The following is a 25,295-nucleotide window of genomic DNA, read 5'->3' as shown; positions in this document are numbered from 1 at the left end:
AGCTACACCAGCACCTGCCGAGCCAAGAAATCCATGCTACCCTGGCAAGTGCGGCCAGAACGCACAGTGCCGCGTCCACAACGACATCGGTGTCTGCAGCTGCCTACCAGAGTACTTCGGCAACCCATACGAGCGCTGCCGGCCCGAATGTGAAAGTAACGCAGACTGCGATCGCTCCAAGGCCTGCGAACGCAACAAGTGCGTGGACCCGTGCCCCGGCGTCTGCGGCTTCCGGGCCGAGTGCCGAGTGCAGGCGCACGTGGCCATGTGCTACTGCCCGGCTGGCTACGAGGGCGATCCATTCACGTCGTGCCGATTGGTGCCACCGCCCCAGGAGCCAGTGACCAGACCGCCGGCCACACCATGCTTCCCGAACCCGTGCGGGCCGAACGCCGACTGCCAGGAGAAGAACGGCGTGGCGCAGTGCGTGTGCCGGACGGGCTACCCTCGCGGCGATCCGATCTCCGGCTGCCGGCCCGAGTGCGTCACCAACGAGGAGTGCTCGTTCTCTCAGGCGTGTATGCGCCAGAAGTGCGGAGACCCGTGCCCGGGCGTGTGCGGCCTAAACGCACAGTGCACGGTGCAAAACCACAATCCCATCTGCCGCTGCAACGAAGGCTATCGCGGCGACCCCTTCACCGTCTGCCGTCCCGAGCCTGGTAAGTGAGATAAACGTACTGTCTGTCTTGAAAGTACCGCGCAAAGTAGCGGTGGATCCATCAAGCCTGACCGAGAAAGGACTGCTAAATTTGAGTCAACGAAGCAATGGACATCCTCGTCCATTCCTCAAGTCAATTGGTTCGGTGACTTTCAAAGTATAGCAGGCCCTTCCTCGGTCAGGCTTGATGGATCCACCATCACTTTGCGCGGTACTTTAAATTAAGAGACTGGACGTATGTATACTTCATTACTGAGTAGGAAAAACATACAGCACATGGGTGGACGCGTTTCGTCAGAGACTTTTTCAACACCCGAATAACGACAAAACAATACGAACGGCGACCGGCGAACTAGCTTTGTTCTTGTGTGTTCGTATTGTTTTGTCGTTATTCGGGTGTTGAAAAAGTCTCTGACGAAACGCGTCCACCCATGTGCTGTATGTTTTTCCTACTCAATATATATCTATTTGTCTATACATCACTCAACATACTTCATTACGTGTTCATGTCGAATCATTGCTCTCACACACGTAAAAGTATATGGGTAAAGGCAGAGTCGGAAGAAGACAGTTGTTAATGCTGTTTTATTTTGTTTTATCCTCCGTCTGGTCTTAACCGGACCACAATTTTCTTTCAGATGACGAGACACCTAGGCAGACCTGCTTCCCGAACCCATGCGGGCCCAACTCGCAGTGCCAGGAGGTAAATGGTCGTCCAACCTGCTCTTGTCTGCCGGAGTACCTGGGAGCGCCACCCAACTGCCGGCCAGAGTGTGTGGTCAGCTCCGATTGCCCCAGCTACCAGGCCTGCGTCTCGCAGAAGTGCGTCGACCCATGCATCGGCGTATGCGGCGTCAACAGCGAGTGTCGCGTTCAGAACCACGCGCCGCTCTGTCTGTGCGTGGCCGGCTACACGGGCGATCCGTTCGTCGCGTGCCGTCCGGTACCAACGACGCTGCCGCCGCGCCAGCCGGTGGTGGGCAACCCATGCAACCCGTCGCCATGCGGAGCCAACGCCTACTGCCGGGAGAAGAACGGTGTCGCCGTCTGCTCCTGCCAGGACGAGTACTTCGGAGACCCGTACTCGGGCTGTCGGCCAGAGTGTGTCCTGGACGATGACTGTGCGCGCGACAAGCACTGCTCCAACCGCAAGTGTCGCGACCCGTGCCCGGGAATGTGCGGTCTCAATGCCGACTGCCGTGTTATCAACCACGTCCCGATGTGCTCGTGTCCTGCGGGCTACACCGGCAACGGATTCTCCAGCTGCTACCCGGTCCCGTCGAGTAAGTATTCGTGGAGCAACTAGGTTAGTTGCCTGTTGGACAACCAATGATTTTAGCTACATTTATGCTAAATTTTGCAATGACGCCATTAGTATTATTCCTTCGTTGACATATCTCCACATCCCCAGTTTTCCCCGTGCATTCATATATTTTTTTATCATCACTTGCAGCCTCGAAGCCGGCTGCACCCCCGCTGGTGCGCGACCCGTGCTACCCGAACCCGTGCGGCACGTACGCCACGTGCCGTGCCGTCAACGGCGTGGGCGTGTGCGCGTGTCCGGCCGACTACCTTGGCGATCCGACGGTCGGCTGCCGGCCGGAGTGTCGCACGCCCTCCGACTGTCCGTTCGACGAGACTTGCGTCCGAGAGAAGTGTATCGACCCTTGCCCGGGCACGTGCGGCGCCTTCACACAGTGTGTGGTGCGCGCCCACAACCCCATCTGCACGTGCCTGCCCGGCTATATTGGCGATCCGTTCCGAGGATGCTATCCGAGACCGGGTGAGTTTAGGGAACTTGTCACTGTGCCTGTTTATGCTCTAGCGGATCGGTAATTTTGAACCTTGATGATTTGTTTCATTGATTTGCTATACAAAAATATTCACAATGAACATGATTAAATTTCAGTGCTCATTTCCTTCGTTTTATGCTCGGCGGTGAGGTCATTAAGTAGAATGAGACGAAACACACTTCACCGAACTCTCTCCGGTTCTTACATCATCGTGCGCGTTCCCTCTGCAGAAGCACCTCAGGAGAATGACCCGTGCGACCCGAACCCATGCGGAGATGACGATGACGACGCCACGTGCCGCGTGGTGAACGGCGTGGCACTGTGCATCCCGGCCGAGCCGGAGCAGCCGCGCCGCGAGTGCTCCACCAACGCCGAGTGCGCACGCCACCTGGCCTGCATCGGCTTCCGCTGCGTCGACCCGTGCCCAGGCAGCTGCGGCACCGGGGCACGCTGCGACGTCATCAACCACGTGCCCCGCTGCCACTGTCCGGCAGGCACCACCGGCAACCCGGTGCGCTACTGCGCGCCGGTGCCCGCCTCCAGTAAGCGCCCGCCGACGCCGTCCAGCGCCGATCATCTCTGCCGGTTGTCGCCGGACCGGTCACAAGCCGGCTCGGCCTTGTATTCTAGCATGCCTGTAAAATGTTTGCACGTCAAAGTTTGCATGCTCTGTCACCAGTGTTTGTTCATGTTCACTGCCAGCATGTCGGTACACACTGTGCCGAGCATCGTGCCTGCATGTGTGCCTGCCTTGAATGCATGCTGCATGGAGCCCACCGACAGACAGAGCGCTGACCTGGCTTCGTGTCTGTTTCAGCGCCGGCGCCGCGGCCGCAGGACCCGTGCTTCCCGTCTCCATGCGCCGAGAACGCTCGCTGCCGCAACCACAACGGCGTGGCTGTTTGCACGTGTCTGCCCGAGTACCAGGGCAACCCGTACGTCAGCTGCCGGCCCGAGTGCTTGTCGGACTCGGACTGCGCCAACACACTCAGCTGCCAGCGTCAGAAGTGTCGCGACCCGTGCCCGGGCACCTGCGGGCGCAGCGCCATCTGCGAGGTGTTCGGCCACCGTCCGCGCTGCCGCTGCCCGCAGGGGTACCAGGGAGACCCGTACCAGCCGAGTGGGTGCCGACCGGTGCCGGCCACACCGCCGCCGGTGCCCGAGCAGCCGCGCGACCCGTGCCAGCCGTCACCGTGCGGCGACAACGCCGTCTGCAAGCGGCGCGGCACGGCCGCCGCCTGCGTCTGCCTGCCAGAGTACCAAGGCGACCCGTACGTCGGCTGCCGGCCCGAGTGCGTGCTCAACTCAGAGTGTGCACCACAGCTGGCCTGCATCGGCCAGAAGTGCCGCGACCCGTGCAACTGCGGCCTCAACGCCGACTGCCAGGTGGTCAACCACATCGCCTCGTGCGTCTGCCCGCAGGGTCACATCGGAGACCCATACCGCATGTGTCACCTGGCGCCAAGTGAGTACCACGTCCGACACTACCATTTCGTAAAAGTATCTGATAACGTTTAAACAAACTGCATGTAGTCATTGTTCACGTCGTTGGCTAGTTACAAGGAAAGTGACGCTTTGTCATTTTCGAAAATGTTCGCTTATCAGATCGGGTCCTACATCGTTGCGCTATCAAGATTTATCGTGAGTATTGAATCACATGCGCAGACCTGTATGACAAACGGTCTTCCCTGCCCTTCAGGTGCACCGCCCGACCCGTGCAACCCGTCGCCGTGCGGCCGCGGTGCCATCTGTCGGGTGAGCGGCACCACTGCCGTCTGCTCGTGCCCGCCCGGCCTGTTCGGCTCTCCGTACGTCGAGTGCAAGCCAGAGTGCACGGCCGACTCGGACTGCTCCAACACCATGGCTTGCGTGAACCTGCACTGCGTCAACCCGTGCATCGGCCGCTGCGGCGTGGCCGCCGTCTGCGACGTGTACAATCACCGGGCGCAGTGCTCGTGCCCGCCGCCGCTCGAGGGCAATCCGCACGTGCAGTGCCGCGAGCGGCCCCAGGCGCCTGTCGTGGTGCCCAGCGTCAAGCCCGAGTGTGAGGAGGACGACGACTGTTCACTCACGCAGTCCTGCATCAGCGAGCGCTGCCAGAACCCGTGTGCGCTCTACCCGAGCGTGTGCGCCAGCAATGCCATCTGCCGCGTGATCCGTCACCGCCAGGTGTGCTCCTGCCCGGACAGCATGACCGGAAACCCGAACGTGCTCTGCTATGAGCTCGGCTGCCGCTCCAACTCGGACTGCCCGTCCACAGAGGCGTGCATCAACCGCCAGTGCCAGGACGTGTGCGCCTTCCAGAGCTGCGGCGCCAACGCGCGCTGCCGCGCCTTCAACCACCAGGCGCGCTGCGAGTGTCTGCCGGGCACGCTGGGCGACCCGTACACCGGCTGCCGGCAGCCCGAGTGCACCTCCGACCAGCAGTGTTCGTTCTCGCACGCCTGCCGCGACGAGCGGTGCGTGCCCGTGTGCACGGACGCCTGCGGCCGTCTGGCCGAGTGTCGCGCCATCAACCACCGCGCCAGCTGCAGCTGCCCGCCCGGGTATACCGGCGAACCGACCGTCTCCTGCAGCCCCGGTGAGTGCGAACGACAGACCTGGCGATCAAGCGTCAACTGCCGCTTGAGGGTAGGATGCCATACGCACCGTTCAGTATCTTTGACTTATTCGGTAAGTGACATGACATCTCGTCGTTTCCCTAGGAGCATAACTTTAAACAAAGTCAGATACGCAATTGGTGTAAATTGCCGCAAATTTCCTCATCGACACATTCATGTGAAAATCGTTAAATAAATATAACACCGAGTACTTACCACTGCCGATGGCCCGGAACCGACGCAGTGCTGGTGAATGTCTCTGACGCCGCCTCTGGCCGCCCGCAGTTCCGGACGAGCCGCGCCACGAGTGCACCACCGACGCCGAGTGTCCGTCGCGGCACGCGTGCATGGGCCACCGGTGCGTGAACCCGTGCCAGGCCATCCAGCCGTGCGGTCTGAACGCCGAGTGCCGCGTGGTGGACAGCCTGCCGGCGAGGACCATGCTCTGTCAGTGCCTGCCAGGCTTCATCGGCGACCCAGACGTCGAGTGCCGACCCCGTGAGTGCCCCCCCCCCCCCCTCCCAACCGCCGACGCTAGTTTGGACCGCCATCAGCGGCTCAGACCGTGTCCTTACTTAGCTCAACCGCAACGTAACTTGGTTTTAAGATATGCACTTTAAATTGGGATCCGAGAGCCAATTGCAATAAACAGGGGCCATACGGGAACCTTGTGTTACGTAAAATGTGCAAAGATGTGTCGGCAGCACCCCGTATGCCGTCGTCTATGGGTAATTGACCGTGCGTGTCTGTATGTTCACAGGTGCTTAACACGCTAACAACGCGACATCAGTAACGATTAACGAACCTTCATCCTTGTCACCATATCCCGCCTGCTCGCATATGACCAGCTGACGTGTGCTTCTATTACAGGGTCCTCAGTCCCACCCATTATCCCTCTGTGAATGTGTGAGTGTTATGGACCGCTTGGCTAACATTATTACTACTGTTACAACGATATGGAATATGGATACTTTGCGTTAACCCTTGTTACGAATGTTCATCACACTAACATCGCATCTTTCTTTCAGGGTCCTTCGTCCTCCAGGCTCATCCATCCTCGTGTTAACAACATGCCACGGCTGTGTTATCGCTCGTATGTGTGCGTGTGTGGTGACCGGTCCTTTTGCAGGTCGGCACCGGTCCTGTCCAGCCCCGCTGACCGCTGTCCTGTGTCGCGCAGCGCCCACCGAGGCACCCGGCTGTACCGACAACTCCGAGTGTCCGCCGTCCGAGGCCTGCCGCAACCGCGCCTGTGTCGACCCGTGCCGTGTGGCCAACCCGTGCGCGGCCAACGCCATATGCCGCGTGGCCAACCACGCCGCCACGTGCGAGTGTCCGGACGACTACGTGGGCAGCCCGTACACGGGCTGTTACCAGGGTAAGTGGCCCGCGGACGGCCAGACGGAACGCGCAGTGCGGAATAACGCGGGCAATAAACTCGGTAACAGACGCCGGCTAAACTGTCCCGCCCGCTGCTGACCATTATGTTCAATGCTAACTGCTAACTAACCTAACCCACCCCGTTGTGCCAATGGGACAAGCATAGATAGCGATCATTTCGGTACCTAGCTCAGTAATACTAATAATGAATAATTATAACCTAGCAATATTGCACATTTGCTAGAAACTGAGACTTTAACTACCCCTCCCGCCTCTAGCCCCGACTAAATAGAAGCTTGCACCTACATACTAGCGACCCCGCAGTAACCATGCACATAACCATTAGCTGGCTGATTAATAATGCATAACCGTGTACATAACGCGCCTAAGCCAGTCCCTGCTAACTGCGTCCACTAACTAATTGGAGCAGCACACCGCTGTACGGCGCCCACTAACCGGGGTCTGCCCCGCCCGGCCGCCGCAGCCCTGCCTCGACCCAGCCGCCGCTGTCAGGCCGCCGCCGACTGCAACGACATTAACTCGTGCCTGGACGAGCGGTGCCAGAACCCGTGTCTCGTGGCCAACTCGTGCCCAGAGACGGCCACGTGCCGGCCCTACCAGCACGTGCCCTACTGCTACTGTCCCAACGGCACCACAGGGGACCCCAATGTGGGCTGCGCGCCAGGTAACGTCACTCCGCGATGTAGATACTAATCGAGGAACAGCGTGATGGGCAGCCTGGTGATGGTGTCTTCCGTTTCAGCATGTTCAAGAGAAATGGTACCCAGCTCCAGTGCAGATCGGCAGATTTACCACCTCTAATTCATTCGGCGAATCTTAAGATTTATCTGTGAAAGACAAAGTTCCGCGGGGTCCTCGTCTGCCGGAGCCGCCATGTGGGTTCCCGCCCGGGTGTGCCTCGCAGCTGACACTGACTAGAGTGTTGTGTCCACAGTGCCGGAGGCGGAGCCGGAGTGCAAGCGGGACACGGACTGCGCCGACACCCAGGCGTGCCAGCAGCAGCGCTGCGTGAACCCGTGCCGCACCTCCAGCCCGTGCGGCACCAACGCCAACTGCCGCACTGTCAGCCACCGGCCGTACTGCACCTGCCCGGCCGGCTACCTCGGCGACCCGTTCAGCCGCTGCTACAGACGTGAGTACCGCCGCCGCGGCCCAGACGCCGCCGCCGCACACTAACACGTCCTGCCGACCGTCCTCGCCGCCCCCCGCTCTCCTGCCCTCCGTGCCGAGACGGGTGCCATCCACTAACGCTTGCCAGCCGACCGACGGAGCCGCTCGCCGACCAGGTGAGTGCTCCGCCGGCGGTGGCCGCCCTCGCTTGTCGCCGCCGCCACGGCGCGCGCGCGACCTCCTCTGCCCTCAGGCTAACACCGACTAACGGAGCGCCGACGCCGGCCACGGCTGACCCGCCGTCCTCGCCTCGTCTCTCCTTCGACAGCCGAGTGCACGCGCGACGACGACTGCCCGCGCGACCGCGCCTGCATCTCCGAGAACTGCCGCGACCCGTGCCAGACGACGTCCTGCGGCCGGCGCGCAGAGTGCCGCGTCACCGTGCACCGCGCCCAGTGCTACTGCCCGCCGGGCACCCAGGGCAACCCGCTGCTGGCCTGCGTCGACGTCGGCTGCCGCGTCAACGATGACTGCGCCGACCACCAGCGCTGCGAGACGCGCAGCGGTGCGTGCGTGGCCGTCTGCAGCACCGGAACGTGCGCCTCCCTGGCCACCTGTACGGCCGACGACCACCAGGCGCAGTGCACGTGCCCGCCCGGCTACAACGGCAACGCCTTCTTCCAGTGCATCAAGGGTGAGTGCCGTGCCGCCGTCTTCGTGGAACGAAATAGCGATATAGTGATGTCCCTGCATAGTTTCGAAGCTATCTCGACAAGTTTATAATGGTTATTGTTTAATTTTTTAGTCAAATTACCTATCTCGGTGAGTTAAACATTAGTAACCAGCATGTATATTGCGCCGTCTGACCTGTGGCCTCCCTGCTCGGTGCGCGTTTCAGACGAGCCGCGGGTGCCGGCGCCAGCGTGCGTGGTGGACACGGACTGCGCGCCGGGCCTGGCCTGTCTCGCCGAGCGCTGCCAGGACCCGTGCGCCAGCATCAGCCCGTGCCGCGGCGGCCAGCTGTGCTCCGTGCAGAACACGGCGCCGTTCCGCACCCTGGTGTGCCGCTGCCCGGCCGACATGATGCTGGACAGCTCGGGCCTGTGCATCACCCCGGTGGTGGCCGAGCCCGAGTGCACGGTCGACTCGGACTGCAGCCAGGACGAGCAGTGCCAGCGCGCCAACTGCATGCCCGTCTGCCGGCCGGACCCGTGCGGCGCCAACGCCATCTGCGAGCCGAAGCAGCACCGCGCCGTGTGCCGCTGCCCGCCCGGCTACGTCCAGAGCCAGTACAACGCCTGCCAGAGAGGTGAGTCGCTTCACTCAAACTGATATGTCTTACGGGCTTGGTAACGTCTACCCTCCACGTCGCCGATAAAATACGATCAAACATATACATTGGAGACTTGAACAGGTGCCTCAAGTGTCCGTTGCAACGTAGCTGATTGTAGAGCATAGCATGACGACTGACCGGGCCATCTCGTTTACAGAGCCGCCGACGCCGCAGCCTCCGATCGCGCGGCCCGAGTGCGTCTCCAACAGTCAGTGCCGCTTCGACCAGGCGTGCATCAGCAGCCGCTGCCAGAGCCCGTGCGACGTGCGCAGCCCGTGCGCGCCCAACGCGCGCTGCGAGGTGCGCAACCACGGCGCCATCTGCAGCTGCCCGCCGCGCCACATCGGCAACCCGTTCATCCAGTGCGTGCCGCAGCCGGAGCAGCCGCCGGTGGCAGGCTGCCAGAGCAACGACGACTGCCCGGCCCAGCTGAGCTGCCAGAACCGCCAGTGCCGCTCGCCGTGCAACTGCGGAGACAACGCCGACTGCAACGTCATCAACCACCGGGCCATCTGCAGCTGCCGCCAGGGATACGACGGCAACGCGCAGACTGGCTGCTACCAGGGTCAGTCATGGCGGGACGGCGCGCTGGTCGAGCTAGTGGAATGGAGAGGCAAAATTATCAATAGATCAGACAAAACACGACAGGCACAGCCGCGCTCTTATATTACATCCATTTTTCAATCTGATCATTAGTATCAGTTTCCTGGCTTTATGAATCCAGATTCAAAGAAACAACTCGGAATCGATTACCGAGTTATAATTGACGATGCATCTAGAATGTATTTCTTGCCAATTTCACGACACCTGGCTTCGTTTGGTTGTTCACAGTACCCCTATTGTGTTTTCAGTTGGCTGCAGAGACAACAGTGAGTGTCCGTCGGACTCGGCCTGTATCAACCGCCAGTGCATGCAGGTGTGCGCTGTGCAGAACCCGTGCGCGCTGAACGCACGCTGCGCCGGACAGAACCACCAGGCCTCCTGCTCGTGTCCCGAGGGCTTCGAGGGCGACGCGTACCAGCGGTGCCGCCCGGTGGGCTGCCGCTCCGACGACGAGTGTCCGGCCAGCCTGGCGTGCCGCAGCCAGCGGTGCGTCGACCCGTGCCTGTACCAGCAGTGCGGCTCCAACGCCGAGTGCCGTGTCCAGAGCCACCGAGCGCAGTGCGTCTGCCGGCCGGGCACCGAGGGCAACCCGCTGTTCGCGTGCCGTGCGCCCGAGACGCCGCCCAGCCGCACCTGCTCCATCGACACGGACTGCGCCTCCCAGCTGGCCTGCATGTCCGGTGTGTGCGTCAACCCGTGCCTGGAGGTGCGTCCGTGCGGCCAGGGAGCCACATGCAAGGTGCTCGACACGGCGCCCTACCGCACCATGGTCTGCCAGTGCCCGCCGGGCTACGAGGGAGATGCCTACGCCGGCTGCCGCCTGATGATCATCGCGACGCCCGGCGGCTGCACGTCCAACTCGGAGTGCGCCGCCCGCGAGGCTTGCATCAACCGCCAGTGCCGCGACCCGTGCGACTGTGGAGACAACGCCCGCTGTGACGTCATCAACCACCGCGCCATCTGCACGTGCAAGCCTGGATACGAGGGCAACCCTCAAATCGCCTGCCTGCCAAGTGAGTGTGCGACCGGTGCAACCCATACTTAAGTTCCTGGCCCAACTGCGCAAAAAGGCGTACCTACATGACAATTAATTTCAGTGAATTAATTATAGCTAGAACATGATTCATTACGCGCGTAATTTCCATACACATCAAGCCGTTTCAAAAATATGAGTCCTGTTACTGTTCTCGATCGGTTTCTCCCCAGTCATTTCTGACCGACCGTTCCTCTCCCTCCACAGGCGGCTGCCGATCAGACAGCGAGTGCGGAGACCGCGAGATGTGCTACAGTGGCAACTGTGTCAACCCGTGCAGCGTCTCCAACCCGTGCCTGCGCAACGCCGAGTGCTATGCCCAGTCGCACCGGGCCCAGTGCCGCTGTCTGCCTGGATATGAGGGAGACGGCGAGCGCCGCTGCTCGGCCGTCGGCTGCTCATCGGACGCCGAGTGTCCGTCCAACCAGGCGTGCCTGAGCCGGCAGTGCGTCAACCCGTGCCTCTACCGCAACCCGTGCGCCTCCAACGCCGAGTGTTTCGTGTCGCTGCACCGGCCGCAGTGCCGCTGTCCGGCCGGCTACGTGGGCAGTCCGCTGGTGCTGTGTGTGCCCGAGCCCAGCCCCGTGTGCCTGGTGGACTCGGACTGCGGAGCGCGCCTGGCCTGTATCTCGGACCAGTGCGTGCCGCCGTGCAGCACCATCGACCCGTGCGCCGACACGGCCCGCTGCTCGGTGGTCAACACGGCGCCGATGCGCAGCATGGTCTGCCAGTGTCCCGAGGACATGGTGCCCGACAGTGTGGGAGGCTGTGTGCCCATCCAGGTGGCCGGCACCGTGGGCTGCGCCTCCAGCTCCGACTGCCCCAGTGACCAGGCCTGTGTGAACGGCCGCTGCCAGGACCCGTGCGACTGCGGCCCGAACGCCGACTGCCGCGTGGTCAACCACCGCGCCATCTGCGAGTGCCGCGCCGGCTACTCGGGCAACCCCAACATCTTCTGCGCCGAGGTCGGCTGCAGCGACGACGACAGCTGCCGTTCAGACGAGACCTGCGTGAACGGAGAATGCATCAACCCGTGCGTCTACAGAGACCCGTGCGCACTGACGGCCCGCTGCTACGCCGAGAACCACGCGGCCGCCTGCCAGTGCCCGGAGGGCATGCAGGGTGATCCCTTCACCCGCTGCGAGCCGATCGGCTGCCGCGCTGACAGCGAGTGCGCCATGACACAGCGCTGCCAGAACCGGCAGTGTGTGGACGTCTGTCTGTACGACGACCGGTGCGCGCCCAACGCCGAGTGTCTGGCGGTGCGTCACCAGGCCGTGTGCCGGTGCCCGCCGCACCTGCCGCTCGGCGACCCGCAGTTCGACTGCCAGCCGCGCAAGACGCCCGTGGTGGCCGAGCCCGAGTGTCGCCGGGACGCCGACTGCGGCCCGCAGCTGGCCTGCGTGGACGAGCGCTGTCAGAACCTGTGCGCCGTGCTGGCGCCGTGCGACAGCTCGGCCGAGTGCCGCGTGGTGGACACGCTGCCGCGCTCTGTCACCTGCGTCTGCCTGCCCGGCTTTGTGATGGACCTGGCCGGCCGCTGCAGGCCCGTGGCTCTGCCCACACCGCCCGGCTGCACGGCCAACTCGGACTGCCCTAGCACGGAGGCCTGCTTCAACCGCCAGTGCCGCTCGCCGTGCAACTGCGGCACCAACGCCGAGTGCACCGTCACCAACCACCGCGCCGTCTGCAGCTGCCGACAGGGATACGACGGCAACGCCAACATCGCCTGCCACGCCATCGGCTGCCGCGGCAACTCAGAGTGTCCCTCTCACCAGGCCTGCGTCAACAGCGAGTGTGTCAACCCCTGTCTGGTACGCAACGACTGCGGTCTCAACGCTGAGTGCTACGTGCGCGACCACAACTCGTTCTGCCGCTGCCTGCCGGGCTACGAGGGCGACCCACAGGGCCGCTGCCTGATCGCCGGCTGCAGGGACAACGACGCCTGCCCCGACCACCAGGCGTGCATCAACCGCCAGTGCGTCAACCCGTGCCTGTTTGACCGGCCGTGCGCGCCGAGCGCCGAGTGCGAGGCGATCCGGCACCGCGCAGAGTGCCGCTGTCCGCCTGGCTACGTCGGCAGCCCGCTGATCGCCTGCGTGCCCGAGCCGCGGCCCGACTGCGAGCGCGACTCCGACTGCGCCTCACGGCTGGCCTGCATGGACGGCCGCTGCGTGAACCCGTGCGCCGCCGACGAGCCTTGCGGCGACGACGTCGAGTGCCGCGTCATCGACTCTGTGCCGGTGCGCTCCATGACCTGCGTGTGTCCGGACGGCTACGTGGGCGGTCCGGACCGCACCTGCCAGCCGCTGACGGCCATCACCATCGGGTGCCGGTCACACGACGAGTGCGGACCGACCCGGGCCTGCGTCAACGCCATCTGCGTGCTGCCCTGCCAGTGCGGCGCCAACGCCGACTGCCAGCTGGTTGGACACAAGCCGGTGTGCTCGTGCCGTCCGGGCTACGAGGGCAACCCGAACCTGGCCTGCCACGAGGTGGGCTGCCGCGCCAACTCCGACTGCCCCAGCACCCACGCCTGCATCAACGGACAGTGCGAGGCCGTCTGCGACGAGCGCCACTCGCCGTGCGGCCAGAACGCCATCTGCGAGCCCGCTGAGCACGTAGCCCAGTGCACGTGCAAGCCGGGCACGCAAGGCGACCCGCGCACGCTGTGCTCGGCCGTCGGCTGCACGGACAACTCCGAGTGCCCGCCGGAGGCCGCCTGCATCAACAGCCAGTGCAAGGACCCGTGCGATGAGCACGACTGCGTCGAGCCGGCTGTCTGCAAGGTGTTCAACAACCAGCCCACCTGTGTCTGCCCGCCCGGATTCGAGACACAGATCTCGGATGACGACGGAGACCGCAAGCCGGAAGTCAAATGCGTCCCAAGTAAGTAGCGAGACGGGATCTGGTTTGGGTTTAATCTGGGTATTACTGTCATCAATTGTCAGGCTTCGATATAGCTAACAGTTACTTAATATTGAGTCGGCACAAACGTAGAAAGATAAGCAGCACACCAGGCCTATTGCGTTCCACCCATAAGGCATCAGCTTAAACTACCACGTGAACGTGAATCAGAGAACCTTGGATCCCCTAATATGTCCTGTGCAATGTGCATCATATGCGCGCCGTTCTCACGTCCACCCACCCGTTCCAGTCGTGGTCGGCTGCCGACTCGACTCCGACTGCCCCTCGGGAACGGCCTGCATCGAGGGCAACTGCGTGGACCTGTGCGCCGAGTTGAACCCGTGCGCCGAGCACGCTCAGTGCACCACCGTCGACACGGAGCCCGTGCGCACCATGAGCTGCGAGTGCCTGCCCGGCTACCGCGGCAACGCCAAGGAGGAGTGTCTGCCCAGTGAGTACCGCCCCGCCCCGCCCCCGCCCGCCGACCGGTAATGCCCCCGCCTGACGCTGCCCTGTTTAACGCTTATCCGCTTGGGTCGATGCGCTTGTTCTTTCGAAATTGCAAAATTGATTATGTGCTTGGATGCTTGAATTGTGTGCTTCTTCTGCATGCAGTATATAAATTATTTGCTTGAGATGCTGTAAATTACTCCTGAATGCAAGATGGTGTTGTCTGTTCTAACAAAACGGACATGTTTTTGCTTCGCATATAGGCGAACGCATTGCACAGAGCTATAGAAGTGTCCTTTTCTTGTACTAATTTCGATAGTTATTAAAATTTGATTTTCCGCAAAATGCTTACTTTGCAGCGAGTCAAAAGGGGAAGGTTTTCATAAAAACCTATGTGGCAGTTGGGTATAACATTATGGGATTCCTCTTTATCAATGGCATGCCCGCTGTAACTAAAGCCTGGGTGAAATGTGTAGGAATTATGATGCTTTCAAAATACGGCTTAAATACCAATAAGGCTGATGTATGAATAGTGAACTACGAATCGTAATGCTTTCTATCCAACAACTGCTTCGTTTATGTAGCCAGCATGACTGCTAACGCTTTGCTGTTGTGTGAATGTCAACAAAGTGCATGTGCATCATCATTTTAACTTTATCCTTCATTTACAGGATAACCCGTCTCCTTTCCGAATCCTAGTTTCCTTCAGCGGAACGTTTGGCCCATGACCTCGCCCACCACTGCACATATGAACACACTAGTGACGGCTGTATACCTACTGCTGAGAAACTGTCCAATGGATTAATGTATTATTATCAGTTGCTTAAATTTTGTCGTTGAATTCCTAGCATGATATCAAATGAAGCCTTTCAACATGGTAACGAGTCTACAACTATCAAACAATTAATACGTGGCAGCTATGTGCCGCTTTATTTCCCGATTCCATGTCTGGCTATCGGTAACCGAGCTGTTCCGTGCGCGTGTCCACAGTCCCCGGCTGTCCGACGGAGCGCGGCTTCGTGCTGGGCGCTGACGACCAGTGCATCTGCCCGCCCACGTACGGCGTCAGCGCTGACGGCATCTGCGCGCCCTGCGACGAGACGCTCGGCTACCGGGTCGACGAGAACGGTCACTGCGTGTGCGCCGTCGAGCGCGGCATGGTGGTCGACGCCAACGGCAACTGCGCCTGTCCCGAGCGCTACGTGCTGGTGAACGGCGTGTGTACGGGCGTCGAAACGCCGCCGCCGCGCCGCGAGTGCGAGACCAACGACGACTGCGCCGAGGACAAGTTCTGCGAAACGCGAGACAACACGTGCCAGGACCCGTGCAAGTACTCCGAGTGCGGCAGGAACGCGTTCTGTGTGGCACGCGCGCACGAGCCCGTGTGCAGCTGCATCCCGGGCTACTTTGGCGACGCATACCAGGAGTGCCGCACGGCGCGCACCGACCTGCCGCCGCGCAACTTGGTGGTCAACTGCCAGCACGACGGTGTCCAGGTGGACGTCAACGTCGGCGAATTCAACGGCCTCATGTACGTCAAGGGCTACTCGCAGAACAGCGAGTGCCGCAAGACGCTCGGCACCGGCGACAACACACAGAACGTCGACTTCAAGGTGCTCTTTAACACCTGCGGTCTGATCCATGTTGATGGAGAAGCGGCCTTTGTGCTCGTCATCCAGAAACATCCCAAACTGGTAACGGCCAAGGCGCTCGCCTATCAGGTCCGCTGCGTCTACAAGACGGGCGAGAAGAGCATCAACATCGGCTTCAACGTGTCCATGCTGACTACTGCCGGCACGATCGCCAACACGGGCCCGCCGCCGACTTGCACCATGTCCATCTGCACTAGCGACGGCGAGGAGATCAACACGGCCAAGATCGGCGACCAGCTGATGCTGAAGGTGGACGTGCAGCCCCAGGACATTTATGGCGGCTTCGCGCGCAACTGTATCGCAACCACCGTGGACGACAACGAAGAGAACGAGTACTTGGTGACGGACGAGAACGGCTGCGCCACTGACCCATCCATCTTCGGAGAGTGGGACTTTGACCCGCGAGCCAACCAGCTCAAGGCCATCTTCAACGCATTTAAGTTCCCGTCATCCAACAACATCAAGTTCCGGTGCAACATCCGCGTGTGCTTCGGCCTGTGCCCGCCAGTGAACTGTAATGGTCTGGACGCGTTCGGCCGTCGCCGTCGGCGTTCGCCCATCACCAGCGAGCAGGAGGCGGTCGTCAGCGACTCGGACAGCCTCTTCAGCGGAAAGCTGCGCGAGGAGATCCTCGTCCAGAGTCCGGCCATCCTCACACTGGAGCAGAGCGAGCCGACCGAGAACAGATTCGTTGACCCACAAGGTAAGTTTCTGAAAGGTGTTCGCATTGTTAGACTATTTATTGTTGTATCAACAACGACGTCACTACCAGCATTACCAGTACCCGTTCGATGCATTTTTATGTTACATCTCTTTTCTTATTTCTGAGGTCAATCTAACTGGTATTCTGAACAAGCGTCGCACTGCTTCCCTTCATACTCCCGTCTGGTGCCAAGTGCGGCCTGCATGACTGACACCGCCCGCCTGCGTCTGATCACAGAGCCCGAGGTGGCGCAGGCCGGCCTCGGACCGGACGAGATCTGCGTCAGCAAGCTGGGCTTCATCATCGCGCTCATCATCACGGCACTGCTGGCACTGGTGGCCGTGGCCATCGCCATCAGCTGCTGGTTGATGGCGTACCGGCGGCGGCGCAAGGTGGACGGCCCACTGCCGCACCCTGCCGAGTTCCCCAACCCGCTCTACACCACACCGGAGCCGCTGGCCGAGCCCAGTCCCGACTACCACAGATGAGCCGAGCGACACACAACCTTAGACGAGAGTGTGTGTGAGAGAGAGAGAAAGGATCCGCGCGCACCGCACGCACGCCAAATGTGATATAGAAAGGGCGCTGGGCGCCGGCGTGCGTGTGCAACTGAGCCGTTAGAATGTGTATGTGACTAGGGAGACAGTATTGCGCGCAGCGCCGCGGATGTAAGGTGGACCGCGGTGCTCTACTGTGAAACAGTGAGACTGCCAAACCAGTGTCCTGGTCATGTGTTTTCGTTTCAAGTGTACCCTCGCCTGATATTGACCAAATCATCTTCACGCTTACACGCATGCACACAGACATACAGAGCAAGACAGAGGCTGGCTACGCGTCTGCCACTGAATGTGTGCGACGCAGCAGCGCCGGCGTAGGGTACCGTGTATAAAGTGTGCGTACGGAGCCGGACGTCCGCTTGAGATTCCTCGGCGGTGTTGGCGCGGGCGGCGGCACGTCTTGGGGAAGTGCCGCCGCCGTCCCGAGGCCACCACCGCTGGGCTAATATCGACCGGCGCCGGCGACCGACCGCCAGCGAGCGAGAGCTACTGAGAGGAAACGGAGCGAGCGGCTGCCGGCCGTGGGTGCAGCGGCGGCGCCAGTTGTTATGTGAATCAGCGCTCGGCCGCTACCGATGTGTGACACGCGTTCTCTATCGAGGTCCGTTTGACGACGATCACTGGCTCTTTTAACTGTTCTTCGCCAGTGAACACACCGACTACACACGCACGCCTGAAGTTACTATGACTAGTGCATCTATCTACCTGTCTGCCACTTCTATTCTCACACTCGAACATTCTGTGCTACCAGGCTAAACTCCAACTTTAATGCGCAAACACGGTGTGATTCAGCTGTTCGTCTAACAAATAGGCCGCTCATTAACCTCGAACGCTGTCTGTGTAAAATATTTAATTTTTGTAATTGTTTGGTCAATACATTTTAATAATAATACGGCTGTTTATACGTTCCAAGCTCCGACCGACACAAGCCTATACCATATCGATTAAAGTAAAGAAATCACCTTGAAGTGCACTGGGAAATCCAATACACTACGTGGTAGGACCACTCGTGTGAGATTTCTGCTACCCAAGCTGTCGACGGTCAGCGATACCGGATGACCCTGGCAAATTTTTGGAGTGTCCTGAAAACTACAATGGGCAGAGATCCCGAAGCACTCAAGTGCCAATATTTCCAGCTCGAAGGTTCTACGGCCAATGCCGCTAAAGAAAACCGGGAGTGGCTGCAGGAGCGCTCCGGGCAGCGTGTGATCTCGAGGTTTGGGACTTATCCGTGAACAGCGAGCTCCCCGGACTTGACCCCACCGGACTTTTTCCTGTAGGACCACCTCAAGTCCCAGGTGTACCGAAACCATACAAGAAGCCCCAAAGACCTGAAAGGTGCAGTGAGGTCGACGGTGCGCAGCCTGCCACCTTCCGTGTGCCGTGCTGCAACAGAGGCCGCGCTGCGCCGGGCTAAGCCGTGAATCGAGCGAAACTGGGGTCATCTCGAAGAGGTCCCGTCCCCCGCGGCTCACTAAGGGGATCGCCGACGGTCAAAATCCCCTCGAACAAAATAAATTTAACCTGGTTTTCAGGTGATACCTGATTCATTTTTGTATAACACCGACACACCTAAAATATATGAATTATAATTTCGTCTGACTTCCGTGAGCAGCCCGTTATGTTATCCCGCGCCAGCGCCGGGCCGGTGCTCTGAGATTCCGCGCCGGCCCGGGGGGGGGGGGTCTGAACACCCCCCCCTTCTAACTCGGCTCCTGGGCCACGTAGCGACACGCGGTAAGCGGCAATCGAAAGAACGTCCAAAATAAGGACGGAAACACTTCAGTCATTTTTTGGGTCAGGTCAAAGATCAGGTCACCAGAGGTCACCAAAGGTAAAATGTTGACGATTTCAACATTTTGGAAACTGCCAACGGCTATCTCGAGAACCGATAGAGCTACAGCGCCGCGGAAAAGCGCATTCGATAGCCCTTCTACAGACCTTTCTGGGTAATGTTCTCAGATTTGACCTCAGGTCAACGGTTTAGCCTCCAGAGGGCAAAAACTCCAAAAATAACCGTTTTTACGAAAAGCGTTTTTTCGGCAATAGCTTTTGACTCAAAAGAGCCATGACATTACTTTTGCCAGCATCGTGTTCCTCTCGTCGAGACGCGTCGAATGAACTATAATCTGACCTTGAAAGGTCAACTTGAAAATTTGACCTCAGGTCAAGGTCATGACCTGACCGAAAGAGGTCATGTTGCATATCAGTCGATCCGCAACGTCGAGCCGAACACATCTATGATCTAAGGCGTTTTCAGCGCTCTAGCACGCCTCTATCAGAAGTTATTAGCGAAAAACTGTTAGATTCTGTTCGTGACCTGAGATAACCTCGGGGACATAACGAGGGGTCACAGTTGCCATTTTCTGGTTCAGTGTGTCAATTTTACCTACATCTCAATGTTTGAGAGTGTCTAGAATAGCGTTCGTGCAAAACAGACGCTTTTCAATTTTCTCCCATTGACTTACCTATAATGGAGAGGCCGCAAAATTGACCTGACCTTAGGTCACCGATATCAAAATTCTGAGATATACATTTTATAGATAAAGTTGCTCTTATCAATCGCTGAAAGTTTCAAGGCAATCGTTCAGTCGGTGTAGCGATGATGAGCATTCTTATTTTTTCTGAGGTGAGGTCACTTGGCGTGACCTGGTGACCTGACCTAAGGTGACCTGGGTCTGAAATTTTCACAACATGTGCAGAAAAGATGCACAAACAGGTGTGCCAAAAATGGCGGCGCTCCGCGCCGCCGTTTTTGAGATATCTGCGAAAAACCGCAGGGGGTGTTTAAACATCCCCCGGCCCGGCGCGGGTTATAATCCGTAACCACAGTTTCAATCGACATACCAAATTTGAGATCGATATCTCTGTTTACCGTGTTATGGCGAAAACAAAATTTCAAAATTGTTGACATCAAATTTTTTAAATTAATTTTTAGCAATTATAGACCCGTAGCGCAAAACAAAGACGAGCAAAAAGACGAGCAATGCAAAAATGTCAACTTTGAAATTTGACCTTATTTGACTTGACCTGACCTTCAGCAGAACGTAGGTAACCTTAACTGGCCCCAAAAGTCGCCTGACCCACATAATCGCATTTGTCATGTAAAATGGACCATCAAAGACGTACCTATCACAACGACACTTTCATATTGTGACCCGATCAGTAAGCACTAACCTGACCTGGTATCAGTGACAGCAAATAGCAATGCTATTTAGCATAACCCTCGCCCGTACACGGTGTTTTGCCACCTTCGCCCATGCAGGGGGTTGGTGCGACCCCCCCCCCCCCCCCGGCGTTTGAAAACGGAGCGTCGTAGAGCTTAGCGGAAAAGACCAACGGATTGCTCTCAACGAGGTCTCGCGATTGGTGGTATATTTTTTGGTCCTAGGTCAACATTTGACCTACTTATGACCGGTCAAAGGTCAAATTTTCGGAAAAATCTAACTCTTTCAGATTTCCGCGCCGATTGCGGCAAAACGGTAAGAGATGTTGACTTGAAACCTTCACTGTCGTGATCCTTCATCAATTCTCTATCGTTTGGTGTGTATTTCGATGTCATAACTCTAAAAATGATGCGTTGGGGGCATCGGAAGTCTGCAAGGTAATTTGTGTATTGGGTCACGTCAGGCGTGTGACGTCACTGACCTGACCCTGACCCAAAATGAACTAAAAGAAACAAACGACGATGCCTGAAATGGATAGCAAATTCGAATTCAGGGCATCAAAATACCCCGAAAAGGCATACAAGTGCAAGAAGTCATTACAGGTCAACCGAGGTCACTGACCTTACCTTGACCTTTAGTAACCTTCAAAATGTCAACGGACATTGTGCCAATGACAAATCAGCCAGTTGTGATTCTAAAACAATCGATCAGTGTGTCAGGTCAGTCGGCATTTATACCAATGTGAAGCAATCTCCAATTTAGCGTAAATCTGGCCGGAGGTTGTTCCCTTTATGACGTCATAACTCCGTGACCTGACATGACCTTGACAAAAGAAATATCAAAAGTTGCGCAATGGATGCCCCATAGGGTACTGAAAATTTGAGCAGGCTATCTGAAACGGTTCGGCGTGTAGCTAAGAAAAACCTCAGGGGGGTTGCACTCCCCCCCCCCCCCTACATGGGCGAGGGATAATATGTGCTGGACAAACAAATTTCCATCGATGATTTTCAATAACCTGCCTTTTACTTGCTTTTACAACACGGGTTTCACAGGTAACACACGTCTGGTCAAAGGTCACATTTTCACCGTCAACAGGCATTCTAAGAAATGACATCGGTTGGACCGATGTCAATTGAAATCGGGACACAAGGTATATAGCTCCTCGGTTGTATAATTGAATCTGCAACTTCAAACATGTACCTACCTAACTGCCCCTGGACGCAGCTGAATTTCCAGTAGGCTAAACCAGAGGACCGGCACTTTTCATCTACCAATGAGCAGATACAGGCACTTTTCATCTACCAATGAGCAGATACAGGCACTTTTCATCTACCAATGAGCAGATACAGGCACTTTTCAGCTACCAATGAGCAGACATGAACACTCACCCAAAGCAGAATGATGGGTCCTGGCTATAGGTCCCTCAGCTGCCCCCGCTTCCCTAAAACTGCACCATTATGTGCTCAGTTTCATTCAGGTTCCTAACAGTCAAGGTTACTTAATTTGAATGAGGCGCTTCGGGAAGTCGACACGCGTCAGCTGCTTTATAGCCGTAGGGCCGTAGTGAGAGCCAAGATTCTTACAGATAGTGAGAGCATCATGATCCGGAAGTGAGCTCGACGTTTTGGGCGGTTTTGCCAATGCCAGTGTGAACATTTTTAGAACAAATAGCAACTCATATTTTTGCAGCCAGCAGCATCCTGCAGGATGCTGCTGGCTGCAAAAATATGAGTTTTTTCGAAAGGGCATGCCCTTTCGAAAATAATCGCGATTCCTAACCCTATAGCTACCTACCTACTACAGGGACACCGAGTTCTATGAGCATGGGTTCCAGTAAAATACAACAGAAATAAACAAGGTGAAAAAGCGTTTGTATTTCAAACACGACACTTCCCAGCCACGCCGGCGGCGGTGCCCGTGACCAAGGCTATATAAACCAGGTAGAACGCTCCGGGAAAAAAGTTGGAAACAATAAATTAGTTGCGGCATTCCCTGATGACGCGAATGTGGGTCAGCGGCCGGCGGCCGGCCGCCGCTAACACTGTATGAGGAGGGATGCGCGGAACTTTTGCTTGCTGGTGATTGCGCTAGGCAGTTAAATGGTAATGTTAGGATATGATTCGAAAGTAAATTGAACGACGCTTCGAACGCCGTCAATGAATTTGCGATACGACGACAATTTGTTTAGTTAGAGCCGGCGAACTTTTACCTTCCGACCGCGCGCGGAGGCGATATGGTGCCACACTGGCGGTTTTTACGATAGCTCAAAATTCTTTTGAGATAAAGAGATGAAATTTGACATGTTCTATCTTTTGATCAAGCTGGATCTTATGGTACAAGTCGCATATTTAAGGTAGGTCAGGTTGTTGACCTATGTTGTCGCTCGTGAGCCTCTGCACAGTCCAAAAACAACGCAATTTCTGAACACTCAGTGCCAAGAAATCCTTCACAGAAAGATGACACTTGGCAGAAAGAAGAGTTGTCGGTTTCTTACCGTTCGTATGTGTCGTGTTTTCACGAGAGTTTAGTAAGCTCAGGTCCGTCACGTGACCTCCCCTCATAACTCAATAGGTTTACTATCATAGAAGCGTTTATCAATCGCCGGAAATCTTAGCCAATCCCACTGGACACTGGATCCATACCCACATGGGGCCCTCCTGACTGGCCACTCCCTCTGAAATCCACAATAACATTGGGCTGCGGCCACGGTTATGTATTAATGCTTTTCACTAACAGAAATACAACTTCAACCAGCACAGTGCACGCCGCCACAACAGTCCGACCCACGTCCCTGATATCGACTAGCTCCCGGCCGGATGCACATACGCGGAGCCAATCAGTCCGAATGTGACCTGCAGCTTACAATTGCTGTGTCGCATGGCGCATGGCACAGGACGATTCCTAGCAGCTGTCGGCTGGAGTGGAGAAACAGCACGTTGCGACACACCGCGCCGGCGACAGAGCTCAGCAGGGCTGGTTGGAGGCTGGAGCCGGAGATAAGGTCGGACACAGGCACAGACATTGCAGGACAAATAACAGGATGTCAGTTAGGGATATAATTCAAGACGAATGATTCAAGACGGACTGAAATAATACACATTTTGCTCACTTGGATACCAACTTCAAACTTGACGTTTATGTATAGCACCATGGAAACAATAGGCACACAGGAAAGAAACAAAAGATGAGGGTTTTTTAACTCAAGGAAGTAAAACAGCCTGAAGTGCAGACAAGCACATACTCTTGGTAATAGCTATCAGCTGTCCTACTCCTCTTCTCCCTTCATCAACTACTGGACACATTTGAAGCATCATATATAGCACCAATGTCCATAACCAAAGCTTGCAAGTAGTTTTAACTTCTATGAAGCCAAGGGAAATGTGCCTACATTATGCATGTAAACTCAAAATTACACATGCATGACAAAGGAAGCTTATGTAAAGAGAATAGTTGACAAAAGCATCTCATGGTTAAAACTATTCAAAACTGCACACAGGGCAAACATAAAAAGCAGCAAGTGTACTGTTCTGTTATGCTAAGAAATAGTCCAAAACAAAATACAATCTTTTCATGTTTGAACTGGTTGTTCTTCTATGCCCCTTCATCCATATCTTGATTACAGATGGGCTGTTACTGTAGGCTGATGAAGTGACACTTGATTGCCTTTGTGCGAGTTTCAGTTGCAGCCTCCTTGGTACTGCACTGGAAAGCAGATTGAATTGAATGCCTCTGAAAGATAGGAATACAGGCAAAGTTAGCTGTAGTAGTGTCAATGATAATAGACATGACATTTTTGTCCTTTGACATACATTTGTTGAAGTACAAAAAGGTACAAAATAAATTGGTTTGTTTCAAGACACGCACACTGCACAAAGCCGCACAGACATTACACAGGCATATGAAATTGGTACACATAAAAATTGATGATTAAAAAGGTCAAAACTTTCAATAATAATTGAAGTAAAAGTTACAATCACAATCATTTGATTTAAAATGACTTGACATAAGTCACAAGACGCAACGCTCCTATTCTTTTATGCTTTCATTATCCTCCACATATCAACCAGCTTGATACCAGGCTGTGCAATAGTGTGTACTGTGTACATAACCCCATGTTGCCATTTTATTAGAGCAAATGGGGTTACAACAACAATGCTAATGTCAAACCCACATCTGCAACCCGTACTGCAGTTTCAATCACCTTACAAGCACACCTTCTGGCAGTTTGATAGGCAGAATGGTCATTACTACTTTCCCCTCATATTCAACACATATTCCCTTTATACAGATACAGTTTAGACCTGGTTATGGCAAGCACTTTCGAGAAAAGATATGATTAAAGTCCAAGACAAAGGTCGAGAGAAAACACACCAACATAAAACACCGACTATGTAGCACTAATACTGTCAAATTCATAAAAATATATACATGAGTCGATCAGAAATTCACTGTAGATTTCGAAAATGCTGTCAAATGCCACTCAAATACCCCCATTCGCATGTACGAAGCAATAAAACACTGACCTTCAATTCCGCGTGCCATTCTCCATAGGCCACTGTGTATTAAATAACGCGTTCACTGATAGCAAAAAAAGAGACCCACATATGACGCGTTTGCTACCAGCCAATCAGCGCTCGAGTAACCGAGCGCTGATTGGTGGAGAGGGCCGTCGTCAGCAGCTAATTACACGTTGTTTTCCTTGAACATGTGCGTGAGCGCTGATGCTGCTCACGGGCTGTTGCCATTTTTCGTAATGCTGAAGGCACGGGAGCGAACCCCCCTGCCCGTGACGACGCCTCAAGGACAAACTGAGCAACAGACCGCCTGCCCGTGCCTGATCGGCAAGTCAGTGCGCGAGCACGGCGGAGCTGATCATAACGCCATGCTGCATGGCGCTAATAGAATATTGATGAAGTGCTTTTCAATTTCACAGTAGCATCTGAGTGCGCAAAATTCCTATTCACCTTCCGATGTTTTATTTGTAACTGCGTGTACAGTGGATATAAAAGGGTTGTAGCCAGGTACGTATAGTGGATAAAAAGTGAGGACCCGGTCGCATGAATTTTGCTGATGATAAGTACCTGCGTGAGCACGGCCCTGAGCTGATAGCGCGACCCCTAGCTGATAGCGCGACCCTAAAGGCTGAAACAGACTCTTTCAGCATTCAGGAAATCGCATGCGAGAGCCTATTCAAATACATTATAGCAGTGGCGGATCCAGGGGGGGGGGCAAAATGGGCATTTGCCCCCCCAAACGGCATGATTTTAACATTACGCCTATGGACGATGCATGGAAAGAATCGATAATTTTTTATGGTTTGCCTTGCCC

General features: G+C 56.5%; 1 protein-coding gene and 1 long non-coding RNA gene across 13 annotated transcripts in view; one reads left to right on the top strand and one right to left on the bottom strand.

Moving 5' to 3' along the window:
• LOC122383893 overlaps positions 1–17,690 on the top strand; it is a 148,438-nt gene extending 130,748 nt beyond the window's left edge. For 9 of the 11 annotated variants that reach the window (XM_043370739.1, XM_043370741.1, XM_043370742.1 and 6 more), the window contains 17 exons: positions 3–659; positions 1,297–1,941; positions 2,112–2,441; positions 2,682–2,993; positions 3,269–3,916; positions 4,151–5,032; positions 5,337–5,549; positions 6,232–6,429; positions 7,387–7,584; positions 7,891–8,256; positions 8,461–8,871; positions 9,053–9,460; positions 9,747–10,511; positions 10,739–13,420; positions 13,689–13,889; positions 14,879–16,243; positions 16,481–17,690. In XM_043370739.1, the coding sequence (XP_043226674.1) occupies positions 3–659; positions 1,297–1,941; positions 2,112–2,441; positions 2,682–2,993; positions 3,269–3,916; positions 4,151–5,032; positions 5,337–5,549; positions 6,232–6,429; positions 7,387–7,584; positions 7,891–8,256; positions 8,461–8,871; positions 9,053–9,460; positions 9,747–10,511; positions 10,739–13,420; positions 13,689–13,889; positions 14,879–16,243; positions 16,481–16,731 (10,532 nt within the window). In that variant the 3' untranslated portion in view covers positions 16,732–17,690. Of the gene's footprint in view, positions 1–2; positions 660–1,296; positions 1,942–2,111; positions 2,442–2,681; positions 2,994–3,268; positions 3,917–4,150; positions 5,033–5,336; positions 5,550–6,231; positions 6,430–6,915; positions 7,259–7,386; positions 7,585–7,890; positions 8,257–8,460; positions 8,872–9,052; positions 9,461–9,746; positions 10,512–10,738; positions 13,421–13,688; positions 13,890–14,878; positions 16,244–16,480 lie in introns of those variants that run through there. The other 2 variants (XM_043370750.1, XM_043370747.1) reach the window with 2 other exon arrangements.
• The window catches only part of LOC122383895, a 71,829-nt gene extending 49,965 nt beyond the window's left edge, over positions 1–21,864 (bottom strand). The window contains exons 1-2 of one of the 2 annotated variants that reach the window (XR_006256916.1): positions 21,762–21,864; positions 5,268–5,476 (exon numbers count right to left, since the gene is read on the bottom strand). This is a non-coding gene — a long non-coding RNA (uncharacterized LOC122383895). Of the gene's footprint in view, positions 1–5,267; positions 5,477–21,355; positions 21,590–21,761 lie in introns of those variants that run through there. The other variant, XR_006256915.1, reaches the window with a different exon arrangement.
• Between the last annotated feature and the right edge of the window lie 3,431 nt (positions 21,865–25,295).

This window comes from Amphibalanus amphitrite, unplaced genomic scaffold (genome assembly GCF_019059575.1).
Source record: "Amphibalanus amphitrite isolate SeventyFive unplaced genomic scaffold, NRLGWU_Aamphi_draft 000176F_arrow, whole genome shotgun sequence".
In the NCBI taxonomy this organism is placed as follows: Eukaryota; Metazoa; Arthropoda; class Thecostraca; order Balanomorpha; family Balanidae; genus Amphibalanus; species Amphibalanus amphitrite.
The sequence above is the reverse complement of the archived record's forward strand: the minus strand, read 5'-3'. Positions and strand labels throughout refer to the sequence as shown.